General features: G+C 51.1%; 1 protein-coding gene across 3 annotated transcripts; it reads left to right on the top strand.

Moving 5' to 3' along the window:
* Positions 1-3,833: 3,833 nt before the first annotated feature.
* Positions 3,834-11,643, top strand: DMRT2 (doublesex and mab-3 related transcription factor 2). Of its 3 annotated transcripts, XM_059656814.1 has the most exons (5): positions 3,834-4,199; positions 5,189-5,750; positions 7,773-7,875; positions 9,438-9,516; positions 9,908-10,103. In XM_059656814.1, exons 2-5 carry the CDS (start codon positions 5,220-5,222, stop codon positions 9,972-9,974), a joined length of 780 nt encoding a protein of 259 aa, XP_059512797.1. In that variant the 5' UTR covers positions 3,834-4,199; positions 5,189-5,219; the 3' UTR covers positions 9,975-10,103. The 3 variants fall into 3 exon arrangements, with proteins under 3 accessions (XP_059512797.1, XP_059512794.1, XP_059512796.1); XM_059656811.1 differs by lacking the exon at positions 9,438-9,516 and having other exon boundaries at positions 9,908-11,643; XM_059656813.1 differs by lacking the exons at positions 3,834-4,199; positions 5,189-5,750; positions 7,773-7,875 and having other exon boundaries at positions 9,908-11,643.
* Positions 11,644-12,058: the final 415 nt, after the last annotated feature.

The following is a 12,058-nucleotide window of genomic DNA, read 5'->3' as shown; positions in this document are numbered from 1 at the left end:
ATCCAGCATTTTAACCCCTGTCTGTCCGATCTGAAACCCGGGCTCTAGGCCTCCAAACCGGATTGCCAGTGCGGAGCCAAAACACCCCTCCAACTACCCCCGGCCCCCCTCCCCCCCCTCCCCGGAACCGCCCAGGACTGCTCAACTCCAGTGGCCGAGGGTTCAGTGAATCCCGCAACAGGTGGCTGGGCCAGGCTGCAGAGGTGGCCAGGACCTGGAGCCGGACCCCAGCTGCGTGGTCATGCAGAACCCAGGTCACGTGGAGTGGCAGGGGCCTGCCCGCTGGGATTCACAGCAGGGAGTTGGATGGGTCAGCAGGAGCCAATTGAAAGATACATGCTCTTTTTTTTTTTTTTTTTGTAGTGGTATTTGTGGTAAAAAAAAGAAAGCCATCCTCATCAAGAAAGAGAACAAGAAGAAGGGAAACTTCCTTTCCAGCTTTATTTTTCAGGTTCCCTCGCTTGACTTGCCAAGGCTTCGCACCGGGGTGGGTCTTAGCTATGCGGGACCGGGAAGGGTTGCCGGTGAGAGCGATTTGGGGGAAAGGGAGAGGGAGAGGGGGGCCTCCTCGCCGGCCAGCTAGGAGAAAAGCAAACCCCGCGCCACCCCGCCCAAGCGTACGGGCAGCGGCAGCGTAAACAGCGGCCTCACCGCTTTGTAATTTACAAGAAGGGGCTCCGAATGGCATTTTTTGTAATTTGGTGTCGGTTTACAAGCTCAAAGCACTTCTGCTTCCTCACCTGACAGGTCTTCAGCCAAGGCCGGACCTCTTCTGAGAGAGGAACCTGGAGAAAGGCGCTGGATTCCCTGCCCTGCTCTCGCCTTTCAGTTCAGCCAGCCAGGCACGGGGCGGCGGGGCCTCCCGGAACTGCACGCGCTGCCGCCTCTGGGATAAATAAATGTTTATTGAGCTCATACTATGCGAAGACTCTCTGTCCTCATTATTACTGCCTTCACAACCACTAGGCCAAGGAAGGCCCCTCTTCCCGTTTTGCACCTGAGCGACTGGGCCCACAAAACTAATCGACCAAGGTCATGTCGTCAGTGCAACCACCAGCCTTGAGCCCAGGCTCTCTGACTCATGGTCTCTGAATATTTACTCTGCTAACCTGCTTGTGCACCTTTAGATTCCTTTTTAATTTTCCCAGAAAATGCGGATAATTTCGCATTTCATATCGAAGTTCTTCATCTCAAACCTCCCGCCCTCCTGCCCCCTCCCACCTGACTTCACCTCTCAGCAGTGGCTGGGGTCGTGATTCTCTAGGGGAGGTCAGGGCCAAGGAATGGAGTGTAATTCAACTGGACCGGGATGACAGGTGTACGCCCCCAAGTGCACAAGATGGGGTGCCAGGAGGGTAGGAGTAGTGGGGAGAGGGGGGCAGTGGGAGATGGGCAGGGAATTCTGGAGGAAGCAGTGGGACTGTTGCATAGGATTTTGTGAGGGGTTTGGGGAACATGCCTGGGAGGAAACCGAGGGGGGGGGGGAGAGGGAAGGAGGGGAGCCACTCTCCCCTCTCCTGGCCGGGTGCTGCACGGCTGGAGCTCTTGTAGTTTACTGTACACAAATCTCACTTGTTTCCTCTGTACAGAGCAGCTTTTACAATTCGGAACTAGTTCAAGGGCTGCCCATCTGCTTTATTTTAGTAAACAGCTGCTCAAGCCCATTTCTCCTCCTGTTCCTTCCGGGTCCCCCTTCTCCCCACTATAGTTGCCCCAAATTAACAAATCTATTTTCTTGATTTTGTTCCTTAATCTTCATAATAACTGGTGAAAGGCTAATGATTTCTTGCTTTCTCCCACTCACCAAGCAATTAATAAAAGCCCAGCTGGCCAACCGGAGTACACACAGCCAGCCGCGGGTGGGTGGGTTGTAGATTGCATACTCTTCGCGGAGCTTGGTTTCAAAGACAGAAATGTAACTAGCAGGGACACACACACACACACACACACACACACACACACACACACAAAACCCCACAAGAGCTGATAAAAACGTGCCCTGTCCTGTTACAGGAGGGCTGCTCCTAATGTCAGGTACTAAGATGAGTACTCGGGTTGCAGGGGGAATGAAATAAACGCGAACCCGTGGTGAGTCTTTCTGGCTGGTGGCGAAGGGCTCCAGGAACTTGCTAAGACGTCAGAGCAGAGGTCGACATGGTACCAAAGTGCTCACCAGCCCATTGCCCTCCTGCAGACCACTGTGTGGACCAGGGCTCCTCTTTAAACCTGTTTCGTCATTGGAAGATCGGAGAAAAAAATAACAATTCTTCCGCAGTCAAGAATCCAAACTAACACAGGTGAACAAACGTACTTTGGTAAGTATCAGGGGCTACGCCAAAGGTGAAACCCACTGGTGTTACTAAGTGATGCCAAGCAGGAGGCACGCGCGGTTGACTCTATCCCATGTCTGAGCCTGCACGGCTCCCAAGTCACCCTCCGAGCCGCCAGCGGGACAGAGCTGCCCAGAGGAATGAACTGGACGGTGTCTCTACTTCCTTCCCTGGGCGTCCTAAGCGACTCCGGGGAGAAGTCCCGCACAAAGGGAAGTCACAGTGCCTGGTCGCCGCCGGGCAAGGACTTTCCAAACTCGCCAAAGGTTGGAGGATACCTGCGCATCCCGCGGATTGCGTTAGTTTCACGGTGTTTCCTAAGCTGCCTTGTTCCAAACTCTCTGAGCTTTGTTAACTTCTAACTTCCTGAGCGGCTCCCAGAAAGGTCACTTTAGATTCAGTCCGGCAATTTCCTTCCTTTAACTTCCAAATAATTGTTGCCAGCCTACTATGTGCTCAGCGCCATGGCACTCACTTTCCTAATCTGTCTCCTAAACTGATTCCGAGAGGTGTTATTTCAAAGTGTTAAGTAGAAAGCGTCTAAGTGATTTTAAGTTTACTTCAAGATATAGAATGCAGCATTTAATTAGGAGACTAGTTCCTTTCAACATGTAAATTTTAACTGTTATTAAACATTTATACAAGAATTTTTTGAGAGAGACAGGAGGTCTTTTTTTCTTTATAAATTCATGCTCACTGAAAGTAATTTTTTAAAAAAAGCTTCGTTTAAAAACATGCTTAGAGGTAATATATTTTATGTAAATCTCTTAAAGGCAAGTCCGTTCTCCTTCAAATCAACTGTAATAGTAATTGACATAGCCGAAAAATGTTAAGTGACATAGGTGATTTGGCGACCTGCCTGTCTCACAGGCATGGTTAGCTTTGCACTTCGATGAGAGGTGCCCGCCACAAACATCTACAGGTCATTTGTCCGCTGATCCGGCGCTGCGGTGCAAGGTAACTATTTAGTCTTGCAAAAGAAAGTAGGACGGCGCTGTGCACCTGATTAGAGAGGCGTCATTTTGCACCCAGTCTGAGTTAATGATTGAGTCGCAGAAATACTGGTGACGCTGACGACGTAGAGATCAACAGCCTTTTTATCTCTGCCAAGTCTATGACTTCCTCTTGTGGACAACGCTATTCGTAATAGTGTGTCTGTTTGTTTTCTAGTCTGGGAGATAAATGGCGATTTCACCCGCAAGGCGCCGTTACGCTTTGGGTATAGCGTCGGTATCCGCAACCCCGCTGCACCGAAGGCCGCACGGGAGTCTTTTGGCGGGGCCGGGCGGGGAGGAGCGTGCACTGCTGCGAGGCAGGCGGGGGAGCTCCGGGCGGCGCGCCTTGGCCAATCAGCGTGCACACCGCCTGACAACTGGCCAATCAGCGGGCGCGAAGTTCGGGGGCCGGAACGGATAATACTGGGAAAGGGAGCGGAGGCTGGAGACTGCTGCGGGAAGCGCCGCGCCTCGAGTTGCTGGGTGCGCCCGCCCGCCCGCCCGCCCGCCCGCCCGAGAGTCCGCGGTCTGAGCCAGGCCTGGGCAGCCTGACCCTTCCCGCCCAGCTTGGGGCCGAGGAAGCCGAAAGTAGCTTCAGCGAGGCTTAGCGCCCCGGACCGCCGAGGACCGGTCTGATCGTTGCAGAGACCGGGATGTGTGGGGCGAGGCCGTAAGGACTTGACTCACCTTCTCCATCCCCTTTCTACCCAACTTCCCATCCGGAGGGCTTGGGCCTCCAGCTGCCAGCCCCCGATTTCGGGGCAGGGTGTGACGACCCCGATTTCTGTTTGCAAGCACAGCCAGCAGTTCAAGAGCCAGGTCCCAAGGTTGGATCTCTTTTGCCTGGGCTGCTAGCCCGGGCCTCTGAGTCTTGGTGAGTGCTGTGATGTTGCTGGGGTGTCCGGGAGGGCAAAGGGTGCTAACCACCTCTCATCTTTTCTGTTTTACTTGAAAGCTTTGCCTCAAAGTGCAAACCATGCCCTAGGTGCACAGAGCCCGCACGGCTCGGCTCAGCCCAGCACGGCCCAAGCACTGCTGATGCTGGAAGGGCGTCTGCATCTCCCTGCCCAGTGGCCCATGGGGCTGTAAGGACAGCCCAGCCCTGGTTGTTTAGTCACCTATTAGCCTGGGTGGCAATGGGGGAGGAGAAGTCCTTTCCAAGCCCAAGAAGGGGGTCTTTGTGGTGATGTAGGGGGATGAGAGACATTTGGGCCATAGGGCGGTACCTCTCTGAAGGGCCCCTTGTGATCAAAAGGGAAGTAATTCTTTCATTGACATTTTTATATTCATCATGGCCATTCCAGTTGGGGAAGGGGAGAGTCTGACAAGGGGTCTAAGCTGCCTCGCTGGACACAGTGCGTGTGTGTGTGTGTGTGTGTGTGTGTGTGTGTGGTTTGTAAAGCACGTGTACAGCTACAGAGGCTGCGGTTAAAGGTCAGATGCTCACAATAATTCCTATTGGAATTATTAGGTAAAAACTTGGGTTGGGGCAGTGGTTCTCAACCTGTGGGTCGCCACCCCTTTGGCGGTCGAACGACCAAGACCATCCTATCAGATATTTACATTACGATTCATAACAGTAGCAGCATTACAGTTATGAAGTAGCAACGAAAATAATTTCATGGTTGGGTCACAACATGAGGAACTGTATTTAAAGGGCCAGAAGGTTGAGAACCACTTGGGGGGGGTCCCTGGGGGCCCAACAGATACAAGGCAGGCACGTGTGGCCTGGCTGTCAGGGGCGGGTGGGGAGCAGGGCTCCCCAAAGGGCTGCCGGCGGGGCGACCGGGAGGCCTGGGCCCGAGGCCTGGGGACGGCGCCTCACTGCGGCCTGGGGGTCTCGGGGTCTTTCGTGTCTCCCAGGGTGCCGGCGACAGAGCGTGGGCCGCGCGCCATGGCCGACCGGCAGGCGGGCCTGGCGGCCGGGGACTGGGAGATCGACGTGGAGAGCCTGGAGCTGGAGGAGGACGGGCGCGGGGCGCTGCCGCCGATGCCGCCGGGGCCCAGCCCGCCGCCGGCCGACGGGGACGGCGAGGACGACGAAGACGAGGACGAGGACGACGACGACGTGGAGGACGAGGGCGACGGCGACGGCGAGGAGGCGGGCGCGTCCCCAGGGGCGTCCGGGCGTCCGGAGCCGCAGGGAGGCGTCCCGCCCAGGCCGTCGCCGGCGCCGCAGGCCTCGCAGGCCCCCGCCGGGCCCCCGGAGCGCGGCGCGGGCGCGGGCGGCGGCGCGGAGCCGCGCAAGCTGAGCCGCACGCCCAAGTGCGCGCGCTGCCGCAACCACGGCGTGGTGTCTTGCCTCAAGGGCCACAAGCGCTTCTGCCGCTGGCGGGACTGCCAGTGCGCCAACTGCCTGCTGGTGGTGGAGCGGCAGCGCGTCATGGCCGCCCAGGTGGCGCTCCGGAGGCAGCAGGCCACCGAGGTGCGTACCGGCGCCCGGGCCGCGCCGCGCCGCGGGGGGTGCGGGGCCCGAGGGGGCAGCTGCTCCCACGCCCCCTGCCCGCGGCGACCTGGGGGCGCCGGGCAGGCCCTCGGACGGTGGGGGAACACGTCTCTCCCCGCGACGGCTGGCTGGTGGGGTCGGGGGGGAGGATGTCCGGGGCGTGGCCCGGGAACTTGGTGGAAAGGTTTTGTGTTAAAACGCAGCCAGGCCCTGGCCGGTGTGGCGCGCTGGTCGGAGCGCCGGCCTGCGCCCCCGGAGGTTCGCGGGTGTACGTCCGGGCTCAAGGGTAGGCCCCTGGCGCGGCCGGGGCGCCTGCGGGAGGCCACCGAGGCGCTCGCCCTCCTTTCTCTCGCCTCCCTTCCCCTCTCCCTCCTTCCTCCCCTTCACTCCCTAAAAATCAGTGGGAAAAACTACCCTCAGGTGAGGATGAACAGAACTAAACACAGAGGCTGTCGGGGGCCCTGGAAGCGCTTAGGCCCGCTTGGGACATGACGGGAAAGGCATTTTATTTTTCATATTTTAAACTTTATTTTGGTGGTGTCGGGAGGAGGATGGGAGGATGGGAGGGTTGGTGCAGTGCCCGGCGTCCTTTGCTGCGCTCAGCGATGCACTCGTGCTGATGGCGCGGAGCTTCCGCCCTCCGTCCCGGGCCCTGTAATGAAGGCTGAGCGTGGTGCCCATTGTGCAGACGAGACCAGAAGTTGCGTGTCCGCAACTCAAGACCACGCAGCCGGAAGTTTCCAGCCCCGAGAACTACCTCAGCGCCGGCGGAGGGGTGTCTGCGGCCTCCCCCGTGGCCCCGCAGCGGGGAGAGCGGCGCTGCCGGTGGAGGCGCCTGGAAGTTCCCACGTGTTCCAGAGCCCCCTCCCCACGCTAAGGCCAGGGAAGGCTTTCTTTTTGTTTTTGTTTTTAAATACTCACCCAAGGATATTTTTTTTCTATTGAATTTTAGAGAGATTGGAAGGGGGAGGGAGAGACAGAGAGAAACATCGATGTGAGAGAGACAACATGGATTGGTGGTTGCTTCCTGCACGGCCCGGGCCAGGGCCGGGGGCCTGCAACCACGGTAGGTGCCCTTGACGGGAATCCAACCCTGGACCCTTCAGTCCGCAAGCCCACGTTGTGTCCACTGAGCCAAACCAGCTAGGGCGAGAGAGGTTTTTTGTTGTTTTTTTTTTTAATTTTACTTTTTGGCGAGGATTGGCTAGGGAGTGGAAAATAGGGACCCTCATGGAAAGCAGCTTCCCAAGGGCCGCGGAGAGTGCGCGCTGGACGCCCGAGGTGGCCCTGCTCTGGGTTGGACTCGGCCTCCTCCCGCGTCCGGTCCGGTGTTTCACGGGGCCCTGAGTGTCTTCGCTCCCCGCGGCCTGGCCTGCTGGGCTGGACGGAGGCGTCACAGGGCCCGGAAGCCTACCCACCAGGCGGGGACAGGACGGCGGCAGCTAGGTCTTGTGCTGCGTCCCTCTGGGCCTCGGAGGGCTTTGTTCGCCTTGCTGAGTCCCAGACGCCCCGTGAGCAATCCGGAGTTTTCGGCCAGTCCGGGGAGCCTGAGAGATACGACCCTCATCTCTCTCCCTGCACCCCGTACCCGGCCCATCGGTGCTGCTGAGCAGAAGCCAGCCCAAGTCACTGCCCAGTGGCAGGTCTTGGGCACCTTCAGCCCCACCTCCGGCCGCAGAGGACCCGGTGCTGTTTCAGGCTGGGCTCCCACCGTCGGCTCCACCGGATTTCCTTCCTCCGGGCGTCCCCCCACTTCTGGCTGCTGGGTGTGACTGGGAGGACCCTAGCAAAGCAGCCCCGGAGGAAGCGGGGACCCCCGTCCCCAGGGGGTGGCTTCGGACAGAGCTAGCTCCGTTGCCCTGGGATTATGGTGTGCTAATAAGTTTGGAATCATTTTCACAGGGAATAGGAAAATTGAATACATTTAGGTCGGGGAGAGTTGCTGACACCCCTTCTCTTTTCTCTTGAGGGCATTAATGATTATGTTTCTTGTGTTTACAGGACAAGAAGGGGCTTTCTGGGAAACAGAATAATTTCGAGCGCAAAGCCGTGTATCAGAGGCAAGTGAGGGCACCCAGTCTGCTGGCCAAAAGTATTTTAGAAGGTAAAGCAACGCAAAGTCATTCCTTTAGCCTTTAAAAGCAGGTTCTGAGTGATTCTCATCGTTCTGGCCGTATGGTATTTTTGGTAATCTCTGAAGGAGTAATCGGAGGGGGACATACCTTTTATTAGAATGTTTTGTTGGAGGAAGGAAATCAGGATGTGAGAAAATGAATCTCACACACCTCCTGTTGTTTTTGTCACTGATAATTTTGTTGGGTTAAGGTGGAGTGCATGTGAAATTTGCCCTAGTGTGAGTGGTGTGCAAAGATACACAGCCACATGATCCAGGGCAGATGTCCTGAAAGGAAATAAATTTTAAAAAATTGTTTTGTTGTTGGAGCTGAATAGAGTATGTCAAATAAGGAGTTTCACAGTACCGACACTAACGAAGACTTCTAGTCTGGGTGATCCAACCTCTGATTCCACTCTTTTTCATTTTGCCATTTCCCTCCTGACTTACCTGTAATTGTGGTTATTCCACAGCTTATTATTTTGATAGGTGAGATTGTAGAATGAAACAAGTGAAGTTGAGATTGAATTTGAACAGTGTGAAATTTCTAACTCCATATTTTCACTTTCTCTAAAGCCTGGGGATACATTAATTTTTCTTAAAATATTACTGATTATTCAAAGCATCTCTGTTTGGGTCTGGAATTTATTTATTGATCTGATAAATAATATACTGACTACCTTTCACCATTTAAGGAAAAGAAAAGTTTATATTTGCTCTAATTATTGTCACATCAAGATTCAGGTTGAAAAGCAGATTTTTTTTTTAAAGTAGACATTTGAATTTTGTTTTTTCTTAAGTGGCTTCTGAATTGAGTTTGTTCTGGACAGGCTTTAAACTTTGTTTATGTTTTACCCTGTGCTGTGTACTTCTGACCTTAGAATAGTTTCTGGTGCATTAAAAGTGAATTTGATTACAAACTAGCTAAACAAATTTTATAACCATAGTGACCACACTAATACACTGAAATTGTGTCAATGCAATTTGAGAAGTGGGAGGATGAAGTAGAATAGTAAATTTAAGTAAATAACTTCCTGGCAAAAAACTTACTATAGAAAAGGAAACATTGATTTTCACATTTTATTTGCAAATGAGTACGATGGGTTTGTCACTATGTAAACACAAACATTACAATGGATCCTTCAAACAAATTTGATAGTGGCGAGTACTTGGGGATGACGAAAGCATTTTATGCTACCAGGAATTCTATTTATGTTGTTATACTGATTTTTGTTTTTGACTTCATAAAGTGTGCGATGACTTCATCTATGTTCTAATGATTGCATGTTCCACCATGTGGGGATCTGGCCAACAGGATTAGTGCTTGGGAAAAACGACGTGTTAGTTATTTTCAATATAGCAGGGCATCTCAATGCCTGGCCCCACTTTTGTTTGCTTGTTTGTACTAGTATAGTAGTCAGTGGCCTGGTTCAAAGTTCACTGAAGAATCTGACTAGTTAACAGCTCTTTTTAGTTTTCTGTGTTTCCCTGTTTCCTTATGTCTTTTCTGTTTTTCTCCTCACTAATCTCTCTAACTTTCTCTTTTTTCCTAGTTCTCCTTGGATTATTCTCCAACTGTTACAATGTACATAATGAGCCATCTTTAGAAACTAAAAGTGACATCAGCTCTAGGTATAGATATCTTTTTTAAATAATGGAATGAGATGATATGGATAGTAGTAAATCATTGATTGAAATAAGATCAGCAGCCTTGTCTCTTAATATGTAGGAGCCTGGGAAGAATATTAAAATTTCAGCCAGTAAAGTACACTTGTCAAAATAAACTAACACACTTATAACTACAAAAACAATAACAAAAAGTTTTACAACACACATATTCTTTCCCCAAAGGGAACAATTTAAAGTTGAACCAGTACTTTTGCTTTCTATATAGAAATGTTAGTGATACAGAACTGTAAACACTTGTTCTGCCAATTTGCAGTGTTTCTGTTGCCTTCTGGGTTTCCAGATTTTTCTTTTCTAGATGTTAATCTCTTTCATGTGCAATGCTTGCTTATTCTAGGCTACCGCCCCATACCAGCAGAGACTTATGTGGGAGGGAGCTTACCTCTACCTCCCCCAGTAAGTGACCGGATGAGGAAAAGGCGGGCCTTTGCTGATAAAGAGTTGGAGAACATTATGCTGGAGAGAGAATATAAAGAGAGGGAGATGTTGGAAGCTTCCCAAGCTGCTGCCTTGTTCCTGCCCAACCGCATGGTGCATGGACCTGAATACAACTACAAAAGTGCCTACAGCCCTACCCCGGTGGAACCACCAAGCAAAGACTTCTGTAATTTTTTGCCCACCTGTCTTGATCTAACCATGCAGTATTCAGGGTCTGGGAATATGGAACTAATTTCTTCAAATGTCAGTGTGGCCACGACTTACAGACAGTATCCTTTGTCCTCAAGATTTTTAGTTTGGCCCAAGTGTGGCCCCATTAGTGACACTCTCCTCTACCAGCAATGCCTGCTAAACACCACCACCTCAGTTCAAGCTCTGAAATCTGGGGCCAGCTGGGACTTGAAGGGAGTACAAGTCCAGGATGGACTCAGTGCCGAACACGACGTGATGCCACCCAAATTGGAAGGCTCTCTGGTGCTGCCTCACACTCCCGAGGTCCAGGCCTCAAGAAGTGACCTTCAGGGTCACCAGGCTGTCCCTGAGAGGTCTGCGTTCTCCCCACCCCGACGGAATTTCTCTCCAGTTGTTGACACGGACTCCCTGGCAGCTCAAGGGCACATCTTAACCAAGATCAGCAAAGAAAGCACCAGGCACCCTCTGCCACTTAAACATAATCCATTCCACTCATTATTCCAGCAAACTCTTAATGACAAATCGGGTCCTGAGTTGAAAACACCATTTGTCAAAGAGGCCTTTGAAGAGGCCCCTAAGAAACACAGAGAGTGTTTAGTCAAGGAGAACCAGAAGTACACATTTACAATAGATAGATGCGCAAAAGACCTTTTTGTAGCCAAACAAGTTGGAACAAAACTCTCTGTGAATGAACCGCTGTCATTTTCTGTTGAGTCTATTCTCAAGAGGCCTTCATCTGCCATCACTCACATCTCTCAGTGAAAGCCTGCTGAAATGGAAAGCTGGATTTTCTGCAGTCTCAGAGGGTTCTTACCAGTTGCTAATTTTTTTTTAAAGAAAAAAGTTGAGATGTTTGTATAAAGAAATTTCTAATGTAAATGATGGCGATTAAAAGATTTATATTCGTATGCATGTACTTCTCATCACATATTTAAACTTAAAGTTGGAAATTGCTTATGTGCAAATTGTAAAGTTTCACACTTTACACATTATTTCAAAAGCAATAAAATTGACACTGCCTTATAAAAGACCCAGTATTTGTTGAAGTAAATAGTTGTCTCTGTGGTGAAAAAGCTAGTGTCTGTGAAATGTGATCTTTATTTTTCTATGATTCTTTGTATTTTCAAGTGTTCTTATTGTTTGCTGGGGGCCACAGGAGAACCTTTATAATGCCTTAGATTTTGCATTTTGGAGGGCATGTAAATATAGCTATTCAAGACTGAGGCAAAAATAGTTTTATGGAGAACATAGGGAAGATTTGCATGTTTATAGAATCGTAATTTTGTGTGTGTGGATAAAGTTGAATTAAATTGAAGAGAAATGAAGCTTAATATCTTGTTCATATGATGAGATGGGTTCTTGGAACGCATCTCTTAACTCTCTGGGTCCAGTGTCCTTCCCTGATGGGGATGTGTATGTAGGGCCGCAGGCTTCCTTTTTCTATTGAACCTTCATTCTATGATTTTTGGTTGCTATGGGCCCAGAGCAGGTTCCCTTGTAAGGTGCAGTCCATTTAAATCATGATGGTACGTGGTTGAACTGTCTCTCAGCTCTTGTGTTACTTCTGTTTCCTAAGGACTAGTGACAGCAGGCATTTAAAAGAAGGTCCAGGACTCTCAGCTGGTCCATGTGTCTCACATTTTCCACCAGTATGGAAGGTTTTCAATGTAGTTCTTTGCTGAGTTAAAAGTTCTTACTATTCAAATTGCTTCATCTGCTGATTGCTTGAAGGTATCAGTTGTTTATCGCAGCATGGGGGTGGCTTATTGATTCTTAAACCTTTCCCCTCTGTTTCCTGTCCCCTCTGTTTTTTATGTTCATTATTACTCTCTTGTTTTGCTCAAAAAAAAAAATTAAC

This window comes from Myotis daubentonii, chromosome 11 (assembly GCF_963259705.1).
Source record: "Myotis daubentonii chromosome 11, mMyoDau2.1, whole genome shotgun sequence".
Classification (NCBI taxonomy): Eukaryota; Metazoa; Chordata; class Mammalia; order Chiroptera; family Vespertilionidae; genus Myotis; species Myotis daubentonii.
This window is presented reverse-complemented; position numbering and strand designations above follow the sequence as displayed.